The sequence below is a fragment of the Lissotriton helveticus genome, chromosome 6, assembly GCF_964261635.1.
Source record: "Lissotriton helveticus chromosome 6, aLisHel1.1, whole genome shotgun sequence".
In the NCBI taxonomy this organism is placed as follows: Eukaryota; Metazoa; Chordata; class Amphibia; order Caudata; family Salamandridae; genus Lissotriton; species Lissotriton helveticus.
In genome coordinates this window covers 600166909-600189881 of record NC_136067.1, presented here as the reverse complement: position 1 = coordinate 600189881, position 22973 = coordinate 600166909, and the positions used below count along the sequence as shown (strand labels likewise).

Below are 22973 nucleotides of genomic sequence, written 5' to 3'. Positions count from 1 at the left end.
ACTGGTGTTTTCTGATAATGAGTACGGAATGTTTTGTAAGGGCGCATAGTGCTGTGTAGTATGTTCCATGTTCAAAAAATCTCTGCAGTGTGCAAACAAAACCAAAAACAATAACAGTTTCTTAGCAAACTTCCCAACAACCCATGTCCCCCCAAACCCTCCCCCCTTCCCGTTCCCCCCCCCTTAACCCTCCTCCCTGCCCCCCTGCCCGCGGACTTAAAACTATCCACTCCCCAACTAGGCAGAGTGCCTGTCACCCTCTCGAACATTGATGAGGTGCGCGGAGAGCCGTGGGTGCCCCCGCTAGCAATTGACAGGATGATATAGTCTAGTGCGGTTAATAACAAATTGTATCAGCAATAGCATTCACATAGTAGAAATTATTGACAAATTAGGCCCTGGTCAGCCCCACGTTGAAGGCCCTATCCACATCAGTTCAGGCAATTGACAGTGTCCAGCAGCACTACCTAATGTATACAGACAGTATGTAACAACTAATAGGATAAGGATGGTCAAGGTCTGTATGTTCATCACCCTCCCACGCCCCGATGAATCGCCCAGAGGGCAGAGAGTCGCCTCCATAACAAAAGTACTAGGTGAGTTAGTCCATCATACCCCATAGCAATCTTACAAAAACAATGCCGTTAACAGGTCATCTGAAAACAGCAGTCGGAACAAAATGCACAATTATATCGGGACCAAGAAAAGGATATATATGGATCAGGATGGGCTGCAAACTGCAAGACTGAGTCCCATCAGGAGAGGAGGGTTACCAAAATACAGGGTTGGGTTCATGGCGGTGATCTGGGAGAACATCTGGAGGTTGGAAGCATTAAGGAGGTCACTTCCATGGAGTCGAGATACGGTAGTCAAGTGTGGCCCCGATCAGCGTGGAGAGCCCCAGCAGTAACAGGTGTCGTGATAGACCAATGAAGAGGCGGAACTTCCTCCAAGGAGCCAGCAAGGAATCTCATGACAAGTAGGAGCAACACAACAGGCATTGCAGGTTTAGACGGTCTAGAACAAGAGTGCTCCTATTACTAAATAAGTCTTAATCTTATGGCTCACTGCTCATCCTGAGCATTGTCAGCAAACAGGTCCTGACTTTCAGGTAGTACCTCTGCGTCAGAGCGATCTGCAGATTTCCTGCGACGATTCTGGGTGGTCGCAGACTGACGCCACCCCTCAAGCCAATCCCACACCTCAGCAGGGGATTCAAAAAACCAAGTCTTGCCCTCCGATTCAATGTGTAGTTTCGCGGGAAACAGCATGGAGTACTTGATGGACTGTGCACGGAGCTCCTTCTTCACTTCCAGGAAGCTGCGTCGACGAGCCTGTACTTTCACAGTGAAATCCGGGAAGATCATGATCTGCGCATTGTCAATTCGCAGTGGCGGTCCTGCTCGCGCCGTCTGGAGGATGACATCCCGGTCACGAAAATTAAATACACGGGCAACGATAGGGCGGGGGGGGGAGCGCCCGGCTTCGGCCTGCCCCCGGGAACGGATGTATGACGTTACCACGCATGCTTTTACAACGCGGTTTTTACATCGCATACCATTACAACGCATAGCGCTTTGGGGTGCTGGATAGTGAATAGTTTAATTTACTATTCCAGCTCCAGTCCCCGTGGACACTAGGGAAGGTGTTGGATAGTAAATTAAATCTATTCCCTATCCTAGAGCGCCCCCCAGCGCAATGCGTTGTAATGGTTTGCGTTGTAAAAGTTGCGATGTAAAAGCACTGCGTGGTAAAAGTTGCGTTGTAAAGGATGTTTCCCCCGGGAACCCTGTGTGCTCTTTCTATGGAGAAGTAATTGGAGAGTTATTTTGGTTGGAGATGTTGCAAGACCAGTTTCTCCACAAAGAGATTGGCGGCCGGCTCATCAAGACGCTCCGGAGCACCCAGGAAGCGGAGGTTATTGCGTCTTGCGTGTCCTTCATAATCATCGAGAAGTATCTCCATTTGGTGCTGTTGTTTCTGGAGTTGAGTCACTTGCTGTTGTAGAGTGGAGGTATTGTCAACAAGTGCTAAGGTCTTGATTTCTATATCTTTCACTTTGGTATCCATTTTACGGAGATCTGCGTGTAACAGCGTCACTTCTATGTTCACTGAGTCAATACGGGTCTCTAATGAGGAGCGGACCCCAGCCATCGCCTCCATGACATCGTCTAGGGTGGGGGTCTCGTTTGCGGAGGGGGAGTCGCTGTTTTGGGTATAGCATCAGGGGCAGTGTCTTTAGGTTCTCCCTTGGAGCCCCACGATAATTTGTTGATTTGTCTTTGGTTGGGGGGCCGATTTCTCTTACCGGAGGCCATCTTGAAGTGCAGGTCTTGCAGGAGATTGTGCTGGCGCAGACTCAAGGGGCGCACAATATGGAGGGGGGCCCCTCGCCGTTCGTAAAGGGGGAGCGAACCCCGTGTCGTTTGGGATATACATCTCGGCAGAAATCGTGAGTTCACAGGGTCCCAGGAGGCGAGGACAAACAGCAGCCCACGGATGGAGAATGGGGATCAGGAACACCACTCCCAGTTATGCTGGCCTTACCATCAAGTAGGACTCAGAGTAGCGTGCAGACCGCACCTGGTTGCATCCCCCTGGCAGCACCAGCAATCTTGGGAGGGCCGATCACTTCAGCGTGGGAGCTCCTCGTCCTCCAGGTGTCTCCAGTAGTCAGGGTGGGCACAGAGATCAGTTACTCCGTCACAGAGGCGGAGGGGCGAGCGTCGTTCACCGCGCGTCAACGTAGGGCCCAGGGTGATGTGTGGTCACTTAATCAGCATGGCTCACAAGAGGCTCGGAAACCTCCTTGTCGTTCCAGCCATTCGGTCAGGCAGGGGGAGGTGGGCCGTGTGGTGGGGCCGTATATGCGGCCGCTGTGTCTCAGAGCGGGGAAGAGCCGAATGCCACCAGCAGTTGTAGGGCGGTCCCCGGCAGTAGGCCCAAAGCCGGGGACTCGCGTGGGCGTTGATGCGGGGTGGCTGGGGGGGCCCATTGTTTGCTGTGCCGCTCGTCACCTGGGGGGGGCCAGCAAGGCGTGGGTGGGTGGTATTGATTGAGAATCGCCCCCTCAAGACTCGACAAAGCTGTTCGCTGGGATTCAGGGTCACTCTGCGTTCGGAGCAGTTCCGGTACCTGCAGCAGAGCGTCTAGTGATCGTGGCCGCCATCTTGGGCCGAGGGAGGGCCGATCTTCGGGACCAAACTCCGATGTTTAAGAGGATCCGGTTGGCATCAGGGGCCGAGCGGGGGAGTCCAAATGGTCAGCGATCTATTTTCTATCGACCCTGGGCAGTATGGAGGCACCAGCTCAGGATTAATAGCAGTAAGGCTGCGAGGGCCGAGGAGCCGCTTCGATGTGCGACCATTCCCCTCGGCTGCAAGCCACGCCCCCCTATCTTCGCAGTCTTAATGAATGAAATATGGGTAGACTGAGATGTCTTTTTTTTTTTTTATATATTTTTTGGTTGGGAACAAAAACAAGTTGAAGCCTTTAATTTATTGAATCAAGAAATTATCAATGCATCATGTCTAAAGCCATTTATTAAACAGAAGAAATGTGTTATTGCAGTGGATACTAGCCTTTGTGGCCTAGGTGCAGTGTTGCTGCAAAATTATGGAAGGACGGAATGGATTGTGTCCTATGGCTTGAGAGCTTTACGTGATTCTGAACAACATTCAGTCATTGAGAAGGAGCTTTTAGCTTGTCTGTAGGGAGCAGAACACTTTAGGATGTATTAATGGGGCACTAAATCTGACATAAGAACAGATCACAAACCTTTGTTTAATATGGTAGCTCTGAGAGGGCGGCAGTATATTGACTAGATACTGATATAATCTAGATATTGTAGATTATCTAGATTAGCTTTCCAATACAGTACCATCAAAAAATAATGTGTATGCAGATTGCATGTCAAGATAGCTATGGAATTAACGGTCCATGCTTGAATGACGAACCTGAATGTGAGGTAGCTTTTCCTTTTTCTGACGTTTGTAAGATGGAAATTGGTTGTGAAATGTCACACTATATAACTGAGGAAAAATGGTTTGATGAAGTTAAAAAAGAAATGTCTCTGAAGAAGGTAAAAGATTACACAACCAAAGGATAAAGGTGTTTCTCAGAGGAGAGAAAGTAATTCCTCCTTTCAATTTTTGGGGGAAAAGTATTGAATAGACACATGAGGGTCACATCTATTTCAGGCACACGGAAAAGAGTGAACAATACTGGGGGCCTAGGTTGGATGCTATGGTGGAGGACTTGGTGAAGTCAAGTATGTTATGTGGTTGGTTGACTTGTCAGCTAAGACATCCGCTGAATCTATCCCTGTTGAGTTACCCGATGAACCTTGGAAGAAACTAGATATTGATATTTCGGGTCTATTTTCTGTACTCGCTAGACAAGAAGTGTTTGCCATTGTTATAGTAGATTATGACTCTATGTGGCCAGAGATGAGGATGGTGGGGAAAATCACTTCAGAATCTGTTGTTGAGTGTTTTCATGAGTTGTTCTGTAGAGAAGGATTATCTGAAGTCATTGTCTTAGATAATGGTCCACACAACCTGGCCAATCTCGGACTCAAACAACTTGTTGACACCCCCACCCACACAGCCGGACACACGCTCGACCCATTCTTCACCTCCAGCAAGCACATCTCCTTCGATCGTACTACAGCTCTCCACTGGACGGATCACAGCTGTGTTCACTTCAGCTACAAAACCACCCTGACCCACAACCGTCCGCAACCTATTCCTCGAAGAAACTGGAACAAAATCACCATCGACCAACTCCTCACTTCACTCAACAAAAACCCTCCCACCCTCTCAATGGACCCAGACCAAGCGGCCACCAACCTTAGGCAATGGATTACCCACAGTGCTGACGAATTAGCACCCCTGAAAAAGCATCAGATTAAATCAGCCAACAAAAAGGCTCCCTGGTTCAATGAGGAACTTAAAAAGTCCAAAAAACTATGCCGCACCCTGGAGAAGATTTGGAGAAAAAACCCTACCTCAGACAACATGGACTCCCTCAAGACAGCCACTCGCAAACACCACCAACTGATTCGATCCGCCAAGAAATCAGCACTCAAGGACCGTCTCGACAACAACACTCATAACAGCAAGGAACTCTTCAACATCGTCAAAGAATTCACAACCCCACCGCAGCATCTAACGACATCACCCCCTCCCAAGACCTCTGCGATGCGTTATCCTCCTTCTTCTACAACAAAATTGCCGACATCCACAACAGCTTCAAGAATGCTCCCAGCGTCCAACCCTCCCCACCCCCCTCAGATCCTACTCCGCCAACTAACAACCTCAGCGCCTGGAACCCAATCACCACTGAAGGCACCACTCGCCTCATGAACTCAATCCACTCTGGCTCGCCTTCTGACCCCTGCCCCCACCACATCTTCAACAAAGCTGACTCCATCATCGCACCCCATCTTCGCGATGTCATAAACTGCTCGTTCGACTCTGCCACCTTTCCAGAAAGCTGGAAACACGCCGAACTCAGCGCCCTCCTGAAGAAACCCACAGCAGACCCCTCTGAACTTAAAAACTACCGACCCATATCCCTCCTCCCATTCCCGGCCAAAGTCATCGAGAAAGCCGTCAACAGCCAGCTCGCCGCCTTCCTTGAATCCAACAACTCCCTTGATCCATCTCAATCCGGGTTTCGAGCCAAACACAGCACCGAAACCGCCCTCATAGCAGCGACTGACGACATCCGAGCACTCCTGGACAACGGAGAAACAGTGGCCCTCATCCTACTCGACCTTTCCGCCGCTTTCGACACAGTCTGCCACAACACCCTTATACAACGCCTCAGCAACATCGGCATACAAGGAAAAGCCCTGAACTGGATCATCTCATTCCTCGCTGGAAGAACGCAAAGAGTCCAACTTCCCCCATTCTACTCGGAGGCCACCGAAGTCATCTGCGGCGTACCTCAAGGATCCTCACTCAGTCCCACCCTCTTCAACGTCTACATGAGTCCTTTCGCCTCCATCGCGCGTCAACATAACCTCAACATCATCTCCTACGCCGACGACACCCAGCTAATCCTTTCCCTCACCAAAGACCCCAACACCGCCAAAACCAATCTTCACGAAGGCATGAAAGAAGTAGCCGAATGGATTCTAATTTAATTCTAATTTAAAACATTTGTACAGCGCAACGTACACCTTGCGGTTTCTTGGCGCTAGTGGTCAGTTCGACACCTGAGGAAAATCAGACCTGTAGTGGGTAACAAAGGGCAATTTATACAGGGAAAGCTTGGTTGAAGAGAAAAGTTTTTAAATCTTTGCGAAAAGAAAGATAATGGGTTGCGTAGCGAAGATGATCGGGAAGGGAATTCCAGAAAGTGGGGGCAAGAGTAGCGAAGTTGGTGCCGCCCCACTTTTTACGTTTAAAACGTGGGGTTTGGAGAAGGGATTTGGAGGAGGAACGAAGCTCTCTGGTGGGGACGTATTCCTTTAATAACGAGGAAATGAAGACAGGGGCAGTGCCTTGTCGAGCCTGAAAAACCATACAACCGGTCTTAAACAGGGAACGTTCTCTGACAGGGAGCCAGTGAAGCTCTTTAAGGAGGGGTGTAGAGTGATGGTACCGTGGGAGACCATAGACCAGGCGAGCCGCCTGGTTCTGAACCAACTGGAGTCTCCGCAGGCTATATGCTGGGATGCCGTTGTAGATGGCGTTGGCATAATCTAGCCTCGAGATCACCAGTGCGGCCATGATCAACTTAAGTGCCTGTGGGGAAAAGAAACGGGAAACAGAGCGGATGGTGCGGAGGGTGAGAAAGCAGGAGGAGACAACGGAACTGATTTGTGAGTGAAGAGTGAGCTGGTTGTTGATTTTAACCCCCAGTGTTTTAACTGTAGGTGAGGGAGTGGGGGGGGGGCCAAGAGAGGGGGGCCAGTAACAGGAATTCCAGGGACTGGACGACCCACCGGTGAGAACCAGCTCAGTTTTATCTGGGTTCAATTTCAGGTGGTTGTGGTTCATCCAGTCCCTGATGAAAATCATGGTGGATTGAAAGTTAGAGACAGAAAGAGAGGAAATAGATAGATCAAAGACGAGCTGGAGGTCATCAGCGTAGTTATACACGGTAACCTCCAGCTGCTGAAGAGCAAAGATGAGGGGAGAGATATAAAGGTTGAACAGCAAAGGAGAAAGAGAAGATCCCTGGGGAACACCACAAGTGACAGGAAGTGGAGTGGACGTGAAGTCGCCTAGCCGGACCGCCTGAGTGCGGTCCCTCAAGAAGGAGGACAGCCAAATCAGGGCTGAGCCCTCGATTCCCGCCGCCCTGACACGGGACAGTAAGATGGTATGGTCAACCGTGTCAAAGGCGGCGGAAAGATCGAGAAGCACCAGCGCCTGATGTTTATTGTTGTCCAATCCCTTCCTGAGGGTGTCCAGGACCGAAACTACGACTGATTCGGTCGAGTGCCTAGGGCGGAAACCAGCCTGACGGGAGGCCAACCCACCGTTGGCCTCTACATGGGTGCTGAGGACTGCGGTGACGTGGCGTTCCAGCACCTTACCCAGATAGGGCAGCAGGGAGATAGGACGGTAGTTGGCTGAGATGGTAGGGTCAGCGCCGGGTTTTTTCAAGATGGGCACTATAAAAGCTGTTTTGAGTGCCGGGGTCACTACTCCCTGTGCAAGAGAATTGTTAAGAAAGGTGAGACTCATATTAGACATCCCGCGCCAAGATCACATCACCGGACATCTAAAAGACCTCCACTGGCTTCCCGTCAACAAAAGAATACCTTTCGCCTTCTCACCCACGCACACAAGGCCCACTACAATCTAGGACCCGAATGCCTCAATACTCGACTGTCCTTCTACAAACCCACCCGCCAACTAAGATCTTCCAATCAAGCCCTCGCCGCAGTCCCGCGCATCCGGAAATCCACCATGGGTGGCAGATCCTTCTCCTTCCTGGCTGCCAAGACCTGGAACTCACTCCCCACCAACCTCCGCCTTACTCAGAACCACATCTCCTTCAGAAAAGAACTTAAAACTTGGCTATTCGACAAATAATGAACCCCTCCCCCTAGCGCCTTGAGACCCTCTGGGTGAGCAGTGCGCTATACAAATTCCTGAACTTGAACTAGTGTGGCAGTAATTATACAGAAGATTTGTTTTGTCAAAATGTGGCATTGTATTCAAGAGCATATCTGTGTTCCGTCCCAAGGCTAATGGTCAAGTGGACAAGTCTTACAGAGCAATTAAGTAGGCTTTTCAGTTAACGCTTAATTTAAAGGAGGTATTGATTGGAGTGAAGCGTTTGAAACCACACTTCTCACATACAGGATCACTTCCAATCAAGTCATCAAACTATCTCCATTAGAACTTGTCCCTTGGTGGTTGAAAAATAAGTGTGGTAAGAGATCTGAAATTGAATATCATGAGATCAGGTTTATTTATTTTTTATTTATTTATGACTTTTATAAAGTGCAATTGTCACCAATACTGGTATCCTGGCACTGGCGGACAAGGAACCTGACATGTTTGGGATGCACATACATTAAATTATTTTGGGAAGAGCAAAGTCTTCAGGGCCATTCTAAATTGCAGCAACTCCCTTGCAGCCCTCAATGAGTGAGAAAGCTGATTCCACATCTGGGCTGTCTTGACTGAGAAGGCCCGGCCCCATACCTGGACTGCTGGTAAGTTTGGTCACGGACAAGTTTTGCCGAACTAGAAAAAAGGTGTCTCGTAGGAGTGTATCTTTTTTTTATCTGGGTTGGAGTGGAACAGGGCCTTTCTGATTTAGGGCCTTAAAAACAATACATATGACGATGAACCTGACCATTTTCTTTAAAGGGAGCCAGTGCAATTCTTTCAATGCATCCTTCGCCGAAGACCTACAGGGTATGTTTAGTGCCAGTTTTGCCACCACCACTTAAACTCTGTATAGACGCTTAGTACAATTGTCAGGTGCTCCAAGGAGTAGTGCGTTGTAGTAGTCTAGCCTACTGAGTATAACCAGGGGTTTGGAATGTGAGGGCAGCAGTGGGGGCACCTTTCTTAGTCCACAGAGTAGTGCGAAACATGTATCAGCTAATTTTGTCACATGCTTCTCCAGGGACAGTTTGTTGTCAAACACAACCCCAAGATTACGGACTGTGTCAGATGACTGAGGAGCCTCAGTCGAAAGGGAACAGAAATTATGGGGCAATATCATGGGGATCCTACCTGTTGAACAGCATGGGAATTCATTTTTATCTCCACAGTTTAAAGGAGTTAGTGTTCATCCACTCCTGAATTTCTGTCATGCCTAGTTGAAAGGCTGTGTACGTCTCCTCCTGATTGTTGGTAAGGGATAATATCAGTTGCATATCGTCCGCATAGTTGACCATCAGGCCTTTACGAGTATTATAAGGGGGTTCATCTAGACATTAAACAAGACAGGGCTAAGTACCGATCCATGCGGCACTCCCTGACGCAGGCTTTTATATTCAGAGCTCTAAGGCGGTAAAGTAGCAGGCTGTCTCCGTTCTGCCAAATATGAACTCATCCATTTCAGCACAGAGCCCACCACTCCATTTGCCGCTAATCTATCCAGGAGGATTGTATGGTTGACTGTGTCAAAGGCAGCCGACAAATCAAGCATAATTAAGACTGTTGACTGACATCTATCCACCCTCATCTGCAACTCATCCAGTGCTGTATTCAGGGCAAACTCGGTGCTGTGCCCCAGTCAAAACCCAAACTGTTCATCCTCGAGGAGGGAATGGGTCTCAAGGAAGTGAGATATCTTTCTTCTCACATATTGCTCTACTATTTTCTCAGGGAAGGGAAGGAGTGCTATGGGTCTGTATTTATTGATAATTAGTGGATCCGCTGAAGTTTTTTTAGAATGGGAGTAACTATTGTCTTCTTACAGACAGATAGATCGTACAATTCCAGAATCCAGGGATTGATTACATAGTTACAGAGTAGGGGGAGCCAGCTCATCCTCCAGCTCTTTCCATGCTGTTGGGGGTAGGAGATCTAATGGTGGTCCAGAGGGAGTGAGTCTTAGGATAAATCGGAAGCATCCATCGAAATAGCTTCAAAGGAGACAAACCTGATAGTTACCGAGGGATCTCAAAAACCTTTTTCTTGCCATTTGGGGCTACCAGAATTTTGTTTCGCAAAATATTCTGCTTTCGTTTTGCAGATCTCTATTTTATAGTTGCATTGTGAGGTTTTTAAGCACTTCTTGATTTAGATCTGGTGACTGTGACTATTTTATCCAAGGTTTTAAAGATCCCTTGCTCAAACGTAGAGCAATTGACCTCCAAAGAGATCTCAGTATTGAAGGAGGGGGGGTCAAAAAGGGACACCCTGTCTGCCCTTCTCAATTTATACCACGCCCTACCTGTTCTTGTTGGCAGAGGGGCTAGTTTGGTGATACAGAGTTCCTTTACCTATATCTGGAATGAAATCCGGGCGTGATCTGTCCAGCATAATGGCTTGATATCCTTTACAGATATCAGTCCATTTGGTGCGAAGATAAGATCTAAGGTGTGCCCTGCCTGATGGGTAGGACCGTGCACCTCTTGTTGAAGGCCTAGCTCTTCGCATGACCTCAACAATTCCTCGAGAGGGAGCGAAAGATCCCCAGCAGTCCATAAGTTAACATCCTTTAGGATAAAATGAAATTATAGTGCGTGCATATGAAAGTACTTTAAAATATATGTGTGAGAAGGCCAGAATTACAAAAATCATTTCCGTCAATGAAAGCACTTTCAAATGGGTGCATGAATGCCAGTTGTGTACAAAGACCATTAGCACTGCCTACGAGGTGAGTTCTTACAGTCGCATTATAAAAACTACAGTGAAATACATAAAGAGGTCAAAACTAAAGCACACAATTGCTAATCTAAAGTATTCAGGGGCAGAAGGAGCCGTAAAATATAAACCTCTCACCTTGTGGTCCACTGGGTTGGGGGCTGCAGGGCATCAGCTGGAGTCCCCAGGCACTGTCCTGAGTCACACACAATTGTAGTGTGCATCGGCACCGCCTTAGCGCCATACCGCCGCAAGTCTGCTCCAACCAGCCAGGCAGTCAATCCTACTGTGCAGTGTCATACACGTGCGACGTACCACCATTAATCATGTCCCTTACAAAATGCACTGTGGGTAGCAGATACCACTAGTCTGTGCAGTGCCTTCAAAATGTTTGAATACAAACTGCGCAGACTTGAGTTCTTGACTTCCCACCTGCCTGCAGCTTTTACCCTGCCCTTTCCCAACTCGTCACAGAGTGGGACTACCCCCTGTGACGAGTTGGGAAAGGGTGGGGGTGACTATGCTCTCAACTCCCTGATTGAAGCCCTGTAGTGCTGGGGCTTCATGTCAATCTAAAATGCCTGGGGATAATTTTACCCTGACGCCCTCAGGGGCTGGAGCCTGGCCCTCAAGCCTATGTGTTTGCCAAGCTGATGAGCTCACAGGCCTTAAGGTTGTGAAATTGTCAGCCCGGCAAATAGTGTAGACGTTTGGTCCGCCCAGGCCAGTAGTGTCATTCAGCGTCATTGTGCAGCAGTCCCGACTCCTAGTTCCAGAAAGAAAAAATTATGCTGTGTGTAAATGACTGCAGCGTGGACACCCCAAAAATAAATTAACAACGACTTTGGTTTTATTTTAGAGATAGTGATGGGGGCGAAAGTAAAGGGGGCAGAGTCCCGACACCCTAAGCTAGAAACCATCGCTGGTGATATGACTTGGTTCAGGAACAAGAAGTATGGCGTCACATGTAGATAGGAAAGAAGGCAGTGTTTTAGGTATGAGGAGGAGTGTACGATGCCATACGTTTCCTGCCAAAATGAAGGACTACATTATGCAATACTTAATACAAAATTCTCGTATGTTTAATATTTTCTAATTAAACGTATTACTTAATTAGGTTCATTCATGGTGTGTATTGTTCCTATGATAGATAAAAAGTATGTAATCGTTCAGGCCTATTGCGTTCTTAGTATTCATATTTTTTATGTTTTTGTGAAGGAGGAAGATGTGTGGTATCTTCCTGTTCTCACCTATCACACATTCCCTTACATATTTACATATAATTGTTCAGAATGTTAGGCTTAGAATGTTTAGGTCTGCTACTGGTCAGTTACTCCAGTGTTGCGCTCCCGAATGGATGTACCTATTAAATCCCTTATACATTCTGTGGAATAAAGCAGCTGCTGACACACACTCTTTGGATGATGAGCATCTTATCATCTGCTCCACATACCAAGGGCAAAAAAAGTAGACAAAAGCCAAACTCCTCATGGTCCAGGCTGAGGTCCAGGCCATGAAGAAAGGCCCGGCAATTGCTGGAGGAGGCAGATAACAGGCCCCTGCCTTGTGACAAATATTATAATAGAATGGGAGAAAATTCAGATTCCATTGGAATGCCCTCTGTGACTTGTTATGATGAGAATGACCGAAGCAAAACTGGTCTTCTTCTTCCCCCAATGAGCACTGATGTGGTGGTCTACTTAGACCTTCATCGTGCAAAATGCTAGCAGTTTGAACACATAGTCTGCTTCTGTGGAAGTGGATTCATTTATTGTGATCCTGTGCAAGTCCTAAAGGTCCACAAACTGCACTGATTGTAGAAGTCAAATCTCACAAAGTTCTACAGTTTACAGCCACCGTCAAGAAAGCTATGCTGCCATTTAACTGTGTCCTGATGGATCCTATCTTAGTGACTTGTAAGAAGCTGACTTTCTCACCAGCTGTTACCCTCCAGATGGCATGCCGTCATCATCCTGCTCCTGGGAATCCAACCTTTTTGACAGCTCACCCATCCCTTGAGAGCCTAGTGGTGCAGGCATCTTCATGTTCAAAACAAAATCCTGATTCTCTTCCCAACCCTCTACTTTCTTGCAGCGACATAGGTGTACCTTAATAGGTTTTCTGCCACAAATTGGATCTCTTGGTTTCTTCTTTGGAATAGTGGCGTCCACTTTAATAATCAGCTTTGTATAATGACACTGCAGAGAACGGAACTTCTCAGCTACTGATTCTCTGTTTGTGACACCATTGTCCAGGGCCCCAGCTACGTGTATTTTTGGCTTCTTTAAAGACCTTCTATTTATCAATGTCTGCTGGTGCTCCCCTAGAGTGTTAGTGGATTTGTTGAATGGAAGCAGTAGGTGCACCAGAAGGCCAGCTAAGTGTACTTTTGTTATTGCAGCTCCTTGTCATTTCTAGATCACCTTTGTCCCTCACTAAATTGACCGGATACATTGTTCATCCCAGAGAGCTCTTTGTGAGATAAGGGCTCCTTGTGCTACAGGCTGGGAGATAGTGGCTCCTCTTCTACAAAAGGGGAAATCCAAAGTCAATCAATTAGGGATTCTTTAAGTGCGCTACTCAATCGTGAGGTTCTTAAAGCGCACTCATCACCTGAAAGCGAGGCCTAGTCCTTACAGAATTATCCATTCTGAGGATGCATTTGAGACCAATCAAATATATTGGAGAGTGTTTTGAGGTATTAACAAGGTCTAGGGTATCCATATAGAGCCCATTCACAGATACTACTATGTTGACATGCAGATGCTGTTGGAAATGGGGGTCTCTAGTTGGCAGAGGTAGGTACCTTTGTCCAAGTAAGGACCCTTGCTTCTAGTCAGGGTAAGGTGGATACACACTTTAGATAACCCCTTCTCACCCCCTTGGTAGCTTTTGTCCCAACGGCAATGTGTAAAGTATTTGTACCAACACTCACATTAACATAGTGAAAACACCACAAATGGACACCACACCAGTTTAGAAAAATATAATTTCTTTATCTAAACTTAAGACCAAAATGACAAAAATCCAACATACACAGTTAATAAATGACTTTCAAAAGGTTTCAATAACTTGTACTATAGAAAACTATGGATGCATGACTGTTACACAAAGTACCTGTAGTTGCGTCAAAAATCACAAGGCTAAACAGCTGCATAGTGAAGAAGCGTCAAAAACTAAAAGATGCGTCAGTTTCTGAGATCTTGGGGAGGTGATGCAACAGTTCTACTACACGCAGGAAAAGTGATGCGTCGAATCCAGTCTGTAGGGGGAAGTGATGCGTTGATTCTTCGTGACTGTTCCGGTCTGCAGGTGATGCGGCGGGAAATCTTGTTGCACATGTGTGATGCGTGGAAATCCAGGATGCGTCAGTCGTGTAATTTTCTTCAGCCGCGACCCCATTGATACGTCGATTTTTACAGCGGTGACAGACGCTACGTCAGTTTTCGTAGTGGCAGGGCGAAATGTGTAAATTCTTCTCTAGCCATGGAGATGTGTCAGAAAAACTCCTGCAAGAAGAGTGATGCGTTGTTTTTGTAGTTTTTCAGGTTCCTTTTCTCTTCCAGCTCCCAAACGGCAGCAACCACCTCCAGAGGTCCAATACCGGCACAGACACCTCCTGGTAGGTCAGAACTCACTGTGGCAAAGTTCAGGGGAGCTGGGGGTGAAGTTTTTGTGTCCTTGAGACTTCAGAACCGGAGGCCAGCGCACACAGGCCCTTGGATATCTCCTTCAAGCAGGGGACACAGCACACAGCAAAGTCCTTCTCCTTTCCTTGGCAGAAACAGCAACTGGAGGTCAATCCCACACAGCACACAGCAATGGGGCAGTACTTCTCCTCAGTCTCTCCAGCTCTTCTCCTTGACAGAGGGTCCTCTTGAATTCCAGGGATGATGTAAAAGTCTGGAGTCTGGGCCCCTCTTTTTATACAGCCCAGTCCAAACCAGTTCTGGAGGGCACTTTGTGAGTGCACAACAACCTCCATTGTCAGTGTGAGCCCTGGCTCCAGACACACCACAGGGGGGCGGGCGGAGCCATCACAGTGGAAGGCAGACGCAGCCCTATTCAGGTGCAGGTGCTACTCCTCCCACCACTCCAATGCTGACAGGGCCTATTCAGCCTAGCGCTGACTTATCCAGACTTTCTGGAGCCACTGCACATCCCCAGCCCCTGTCACTCCAAAGCCAGACAGTCAATACACATCCTAGCAGAGGAATACTGGATGGCTTATCAAGAAAATACCTACTTTCTTAAAGTGGTATTTTCAAACAGAATGTAAAAATCACCCTCACTAAAAGATGCATTTTAACATTCTGACTTCAGACATACTAAACTTTATTTTCCTGTCTGGTTCCCAGGGGGCAGTTATGCTTAAAAGATGTTATAAGCAAACTCCCCATTCTAACCTACGGGAACATATAGACTTACAATAGTGAAAAACGAAATGGACAGTATTTCACTCTCAGGACATGCCACACACATCAGGGCATGTCCTACCTTTCACATACACTGCACCCTGCCCAGGGATACCTTGGGCCTACATTAGGGGTGACTAACATGTAAGAAAAGAGAAGGTTAGGGCCTGGCAAGTGGGTGCACTTGCCAGGTTGACATGGCATTCTACAAACTGCGCACAGGCACTGAGCGTTTAGGCGTGAGTTACCTTTTCAGAGAAACTCATGTGGGTGGCACAATCAGTGCTGCAGAACCACTAGTACTACACATGGGGTTGTGTCCAAGGATTGAATACCTTAGGGTGAAACTCTGCTCTAAAAAATAAAGTTGCAGAACAAAAACAGTGACCGGGTCTTTCTTTTGAAAAAAAAAGCAGAACCACTAGTAGCATTTGATTTACAGGCCCTGGCACACCCAGTGCACTTTACTAGCGGCTTATTGGTAAATCAACTATACTAATCGTGGATAACCAATCATAATAACAATTTACACAGAGAGCATATGCACCTTAGCACTGATTAGCAGCGGTAAAAAGCCCAGAGTCCTAAAGCCAACAACAACAGGTCAGGAAAAAATAGGAGGAATAAGCAAAAAGTTAGGTGATAACACTGCAAAAAGCCATTTCCAACCGATACTTTCTTAGGTAGACAGATGACCCAATTACAGAGAGTTGACACTCATCTGCCCGAGTCAAAATATAGCTAAACGTGTGGTCTCCTATGGTTGCCCGTGTATAAATTATTGTTAACCATAGTTTTTCCGTGAACGTAAAAGCAGGGTGAGTATACTGATGAAACTTTTAGGAGCTTAAGGGCCTCTTAGCAACATCGGCTTAATACTAAGGCCATGTCTTGTGTTTCGACCAGACAAAACGCTGGGCTCTCAGGCCAGTTTGTGTGTGCGTAATGAGACCTACAATGTCTGACAAGAAGTCTGTACTCCATTAAATACTCGAGATGTTCTCCATGCTACTTCTACTTCGGTTCCGATGCTTCATTGGGCAGAGATTGTATGACTAGCCCCAGTTTATGGTCATTTGAGTTACTCGACACAGATTGATGTGCAGTCTTATTACATGAAGTTTAGTGCCACCAAAAGAAACATATCATTTTCAGTGATTGGAGCCTTGATTCAATCCCTCTCAAATCACTTTTTGGGCTCTGGATCGAGGCTTGCACAGTCAGAAAAATGCCAATGCCTTCTCTATGACGATCTAGGATTTCCTGACTTCCTTCTAGGGTAGTGTTTCCTAAAATTAATCCACCTTAATGCAGATCTCAATAGTTTGACCGAGAAGCCTACTCTCCTTTCACCTTACAACCCCCATCCTATCACTTAATTCTCCCTCCTAGACCTTCCTTTTGCCCCCCGCTAGCAATCTCCGTAATGGGCCGGTGGGCACTGCAGACCTAAGGTTTCATATGTATGGGCAGCATGGGGACCATAAGCGAGTATTAGGAATTCATTATGCAAATTGCTGCACTGGACCCTGTCCCGTCTGCTTTCATCTCTTTGAATTCAAGCCCCCACCACAGCTCCAGTAGCGCAAGAGGCACCAAATGTGCTTCCTCCTGCCACTCCAGCTTATATAGTCTCATCCTGACTTAGTCTCTGGCTGATTTTAACATGTAGATTAGACTGTGAATGACCAAGCTTTCAACAGAGCCTCGGGAAAAAGGACTGGATGTATCCTGAGATGAGGCTGAAATGCTAACCAACACTATTGACAAGCAAGTGGCCACCCTTAGGTCAGTGGAACTGCCAGCAAGGCCCTTGCGATAATCTCTTGAGAGCTGTCATCAGTTTTCAGAGTACTGACTCCTATTCCTTCAAAGAAAGAGTTGGATTCCGCTATGATTTTGTGGCTTAAAAAAATATAGGAATGAAAGGGATAGATTCTGCAGCAAAGAAAGGCAAAAGAAACAACCACCTGTCACGTCACGTAGGGTTGGTTTCTCTCTCCGATCGGCCAGTTTATCTCATTGCCCTTCTTTTTACTTCTTCTCTCCTCTCTCTCATCCAGTCGTCCTTGAATTGTTTTTAAAGATCTAACTATGTCTGGAAGTGTGGGGCAATTAAGTTAGTTCCCTTGGAAGAGTAGAGTCTAGGCTAAATGGCTGGAGGTCTCTCCATCTTGTGTTTTACTCCTTATGCTCTGGAAGTTGGTCTGACCATAGATAAAGTCTGAGATACCCAGAGCTGCTGGACATATCACTAGACAGGATCTAGCTGCTCTATAAACTAATAGTGCCCAGATTCAGTTCACTGCGCAGAAATGTTATAGTTTCCTTCCTTGCAGCTGGGCTAACAGTCAGTCTGAATGGAGCAAGAAGAGGATTACAGTCATTTGGGTACATTACTTGTACTTTTTCCTACAACTAAAAGTGGATGTGACATACCAATGTATTATCTTGACAAGAGTGACTCTTTAGATTGAGGTGTTGAAGTAAAGTTGAGTGTACTAGCTTATAGTTGACATGGTCACACTTTTTCTAGATAATCACAGATAACTTTGGTGAGTGTAAACAAGAGGGTTATTGCTTTCAGAATAAAGTTAACTTTTAATGCCTGTGTTGATGATCTCCTTTTGTAACTGTCGCTAATCTGTGCTTATGTGGTTTTGGCAAATTGATATCAGCTGCCTTCACAAAAGGCACATGTTGGGTTGTTGGCAATTAAAAACTTGTAAAACATTGATCTAATTTTTCCTAAACGTTTCCCCACAGGAATGGTTGGACCAGCTATATTTTTAGTAGCCACAGGTTACATAGGATGCGATTATTCGCTGGCTGTTACTTTCCTAACGTTATCAACAACACTTGGAGGATTCAGTATGTCAGGATACAACATAAATCACCTGGATATCGCACCATCGTAAGTACTTAACAGTGTGAAACATCCTCTAAACTGTGGGGCTTATAATACCCAAATACTAAAAGGGAATAATTCGTGTGCCTTATGTTCGTCTACCTAGCTGTACTCAGATACATTGGAAGGTTGAAAATGGGATTGGAAACACACAAATGTAAACACTTCAATTATAAGGTATAGAGTCTTATCTTGAAACACTTGTAGAATGTTTAGGTTTAATAATTTAACCAAGATGAATGAGAGACAAAAGAATAATTTTGTTGCTGTTGTAGATTCGAGCCGTTTCTGTCATGAGCGGACATAGTAGAACATTTTATGACCGAAAATTAAACATTTCAAGGATAATTCTAAAAAAAAAAAATACGGTTTCTAATTTGTTAAAGATCCGTCAGTGGGAACCATTTTATTCAGTTGCTTTTTGCCCACATCGGAATTGCTCCTTAGAAAGTACTCTTTTCACTGTTTTGAACACCGTGTTAGAAATACGTTTTTACTATTTATTTGTTTCTAGTTTTAGAATTATTCAGGGGCAGTTTTTTTGGCGCTGTTTCTTTTCAGTTGGGCATTGCATATTTACAACGCTTCTTACTTATCTTTGTGAGCTGCTGTTTTAAATATGCAAACTGTCACAGCTGCAGCTACAGATGAAAGAGATGCATACCGAATTCTGAACGTGTGTCCTAACCGGGTTCTGTTCATTCAGACTCCTTGCAGACTCTTTTCTATACTTACATTTTCATGTATAAGCATCAGGTATGCGCTATAATCTTTGCAAAGGTTTGATCGTTGGTATGTGGAAGTGCCACCTCCTAGAGGGGTACATTGCGAAGAACAGTGGGCCTCTTTGTGAACTTTTCCCTCCATACGTCCACTACCAATGGTGGAGTGTGCAGCATTGTAGGGCTGCTCTCTTAGATTACTTGGGTGTGGTAGGTATTAATTACCTAGGTATTTTGTGTGAACTAGGAGTAATGAGAAAGTGGCCAGGGCTGGCTGTCCCATCCCTTGAAGGGAGTGCATGTGCCACAGGGGCTATGCCTTATTATACCAACCATTGTATCACCTGGAGGCTGACCATTGAGCACAGGGACTACATTTGGATGTACACCCTCCCAATAATGCACTTTAAGAAATAACATAGGCAAAGAGGGTGTCTTGAATTGATCATTTTCAATATATGAAGGAAAACGTTCCTAAAACCAGCCCCTGGTAACTCCCAGTGTAGAGTGCATTGTTGATGATTTAAAGAAGATGGAATGTGTGAACGTCTGTGGAAGAAAATTAGACACTGCCCTTGGAAATAAATGGGTTCCAAGACAGTGGGAAAGGGGACAGCCAAGCATAAACACCACTTATCTCAATCATTGTTATCTACAGCCAATTTGGGCTGATACCCGGTAACTGTAAAGCGATGTTAACTATATGTGTAAATAAATTCTAATAAAATACTTTGAAATAAAAAAAAATTGTACACATGAACCCCCTCAGTCACTTCGCCCCAGAGAAAGATAAGCTTCTTGGTGCCTTTTCTGTTTTCACTTTTTCAGTCTTAGGGCAGTGGAAGTGCACGCTGCAAGGACAGAGCATCGCAAGTGCAGTGCAGATGCAGTGCAGTGATGAGTGCCTTCAATGAAAGTGGCTCGGTATGGAGATTACTCACTGCAGATGGTTGGGAACCCTACAGCCCCACTCTCTGTTTGGCGTTGCTCAGAAAGTGCTCATAACCTTGTAGAAATGTGCTGGAACTATAGAGTAGAGCTGCCCTTAACCCCTTCGACACTCATGACGAGCTCAGCTCGTCATGAGTACGCCTGTCGTACGCTCATGACGAGCTGAGCTCGTCATGTAACGCGTTTTCTTTAACCCCTTCGACGCTCATGACGAGCTGGGCTCGTCATGAGGTAGCCTCCTCGCACGCTCATGACGAGCCCAGCTCGTCACGTAACATGCGAATCCGCAAAACCCAGCGTACGGGCGGAAATCCTACCGCACGCATGCGGTTAAAAACTCAGCGTACGGCGAACAAATGCGCCGCACGCATGAGGTTAAATACTCTTCCTTGACACAGCCTGTATTTCAGATACTATGATCAGGGGGAGGTACAAGGGAGGAGCGGCACAGGTTGGAGTTACAGATGTGTACTAACAGATTGTTGTGCCCAACAGCAAAGCAGTGCGTTAAACAGAGGATAGAGAAACAAAGTTGTAGAACAGTGTCTGTCTCGCCAGTACTCGCTGTGTCTTGTCATAATCGTGATACATTTTTGGCGCAGCAATCAATGTTTTCCGTCCTTGTGATGAAGCCCATGCTACAGTGATGCATGAGTGCCGCTCTGCCTATCTCGATGTCCCCTTCCACCCCCCCCCCCCCCCCACCGCACTGCCGGGACAGGCATAACCATGGCAACATACACCGCACAGAAGTTGAAGGGTGTCTTGCAGTGCGACCCCAACAGTGGCAATGTGAAGGGTGATCTTCATGTGGACACTGAAGAGGCCTTGGACACACAGCAATAGACTTGAATAAAATAAACAATGTATAGCGGCACCAAAAACTGATTGTGTGCGGGGCTCAGCTGGGCCATTTGCTGAGGGCAATAATTCATGCTGAACATACCCTGGCTGAAACCTAAGCCCATTGTGTTTTTTCTGCTAGCTGCCATCATCCGTTCCTTGTTTGGGCCGTTACTCACCCTTGTAGGACTGCAAGCCCCAGGGTGCAACGCGAGGTATTCCCGCTGCCGAAGGTGAGGGGGAGACGTTTCCATGGTGCTATAAATCGCTGCCTCACCCCCGCCGGCACGGGCCCCGTCAGAGCCAGAAAGAGGCTGCCACCCCTTTTGTTTTTTTGACTTAGGGGTCCAAGTTCTGCCTCCCGCCTTGTGGATTAAACTCCAGCTTGGGTGATCATCATTACCATTTCGTCCCGAACAGCAAGGAGGTGAGCAATCAAGACAAAGAACGCTCCCTTTATATTACTGCGCACGGCTACCAAGACTGTGTGACTTTATATGATTTGCAGTAGGGAGGGTCTGTAAGTAACCTGTGTTATACAGTGGTATTTGAAGCAGTAATTGATAGGTTTTAAGGTTGGTTCAGTTGAAGAGGGTTTAAACCCATTTATGTGTAGTGTATTGTTTTTTCATGTTTTGTATCGATTCTTATTGACAATATTTCTTGGTGATTACCCTTGTTTAATCTGTTTTTTAACTTCAATTTTATCCAAATGTCCTCTCCATCTAGAGGGTCATCGATTTATCGTACCTAGCCCTTTTTTAGGTATCGCTGATCCAGCGCGCATGCACAGTCAGAGACATTTAGTAAGCCTGCTTTTGGAAGTGCTTCCAAAGCGGTGACCAGCTTACTCTCACGCGCACAAGCGCGACTTGCACAACACTTTTTTTCGTCTCGTGCGCACAACTCGCGTTTTTTTTTTTTATGATTTCATTTCGCCAATGCTTGTTTTCCCTTCGCTTTCACGAGTCACTTTTAGGGCTGCGACAACCCGCCCACCTCCTTCTCCCTCTCTCCTCTTCCTCACGCTCGTTATTGTACTTGGTACTCAGAATTCTCCCCTTAGCGCAATTAATGTTGAAATTGATAGGGCAGAACGTCTTATTTCATTAGGAGTGGGCATAGTGATGGAAGACGTGGTTGGGGTGGGTAGTGGGTTGAATCAGCAAGAAGTTGAGGATGCTCTCTGTAATAAGCAACAAGGCACCTCATTAACAATAGAGAGTATAGGGCGTCCTGGTATAGATCTACACACGCAGACTGATGCACCACAATTACATTAGCCTAGTGGATCACCTACCCCTAAAAAGAAAAGGGGCTGTAAAAAAAGTCAAGTAAAAACAGGGACTAATAGTAAAAATAAGAAAGGCCCATTACAAAATACGATAGTTGATGTACATGAAGATCCTTTTGAACAAGGGCTTTTGACGGATTTACAAGCTACCCAGATTATAGCCCTTTTAACCCAAAAACTGGAGTGATCACTTAAGCCACTCCATAACAAATTAGACAAATTGAATGGAGAAGTAGTTAAGTTTTTTAATATACTAAAGAATATTGATGGAAATATCCGGGTGGAGACGAATGGAATACTGGGGGTCATATTGACCAATTGCCACAGGGTATATAACTAAAGCCAAGGTGGTAACTAGTATACTAGGTGCCAGTAATGGGGATAGTGGTGGCAGGGTAGAATACCCTTAGGGAACGAAAATGGCCACATTGTGGTCCCAAATCGTCCTAATCAGGATGAGACCCTGAATAATCAGCCATGCTATACTGGAGGAGACATGACAGAGAGAACCCAGATGACTATGAATTTTAATAAGTAATATGAGAAGATGGTAATATGGCATCTGTATAAATTTACCCCCCCCCCTCCCCCCACCTAATGATGCCCATATGTGGCGGTTCTAGCGAATGTATCTCGGACCAAAAGGAATCGGATCATACAAGAGTAAGCTGGATTAGCCCCCTAGATAAGAATTTACACGGTGATTGCATTATTATTAATTTTAGGAGCCCCAATTGGGCTAGGAACACTCTGGAAAGAGTGGTTGTACCACTGGAGAAGTGGAGTAACAGTGGAGAAGTGTGGCTCAAATGGTTAGAGCGGCAGACCCTGATGCAGAGGTCTGGCCCGGGACCAGGGTTCAATACCCGCCTTGGCGGGTCTTTGGCTTAATTTCCTCGGACCTGATAATTCTCGCCTCGGTGCCTATTCTAATCATGGGTCCCACTCTGCGACTCTGGGCAATAGCTTGCTTAATCTCCACAACGGCCCCAAAAGCGCTGGGATGCCTGGTTTCACCCTGGGGATGCCCAGGAGTGGACACTCACA

At 46.4% G+C, this 22973-nt stretch overlaps 1 protein-coding gene across 3 annotated transcripts in view; it reads left to right on the top strand.

The window, feature by feature from the left end:
* Positions 1–22973, top strand: part of SLC17A5 (solute carrier family 17 member 5) — a 418561-nt gene that overhangs the window by 311083 nt on the left and 84505 nt on the right. For all 3 annotated transcript variants that reach the window (XM_078648061.1, XM_078648062.1, XM_078648060.1), the window contains one exon: positions 17975–18122. In XM_078648061.1, coding sequence (XP_078504187.1) covers positions 17975–18122 — 148 coding nt within the window. The remainder of the gene's footprint in view (positions 1–17974; positions 18123–22973) is intronic.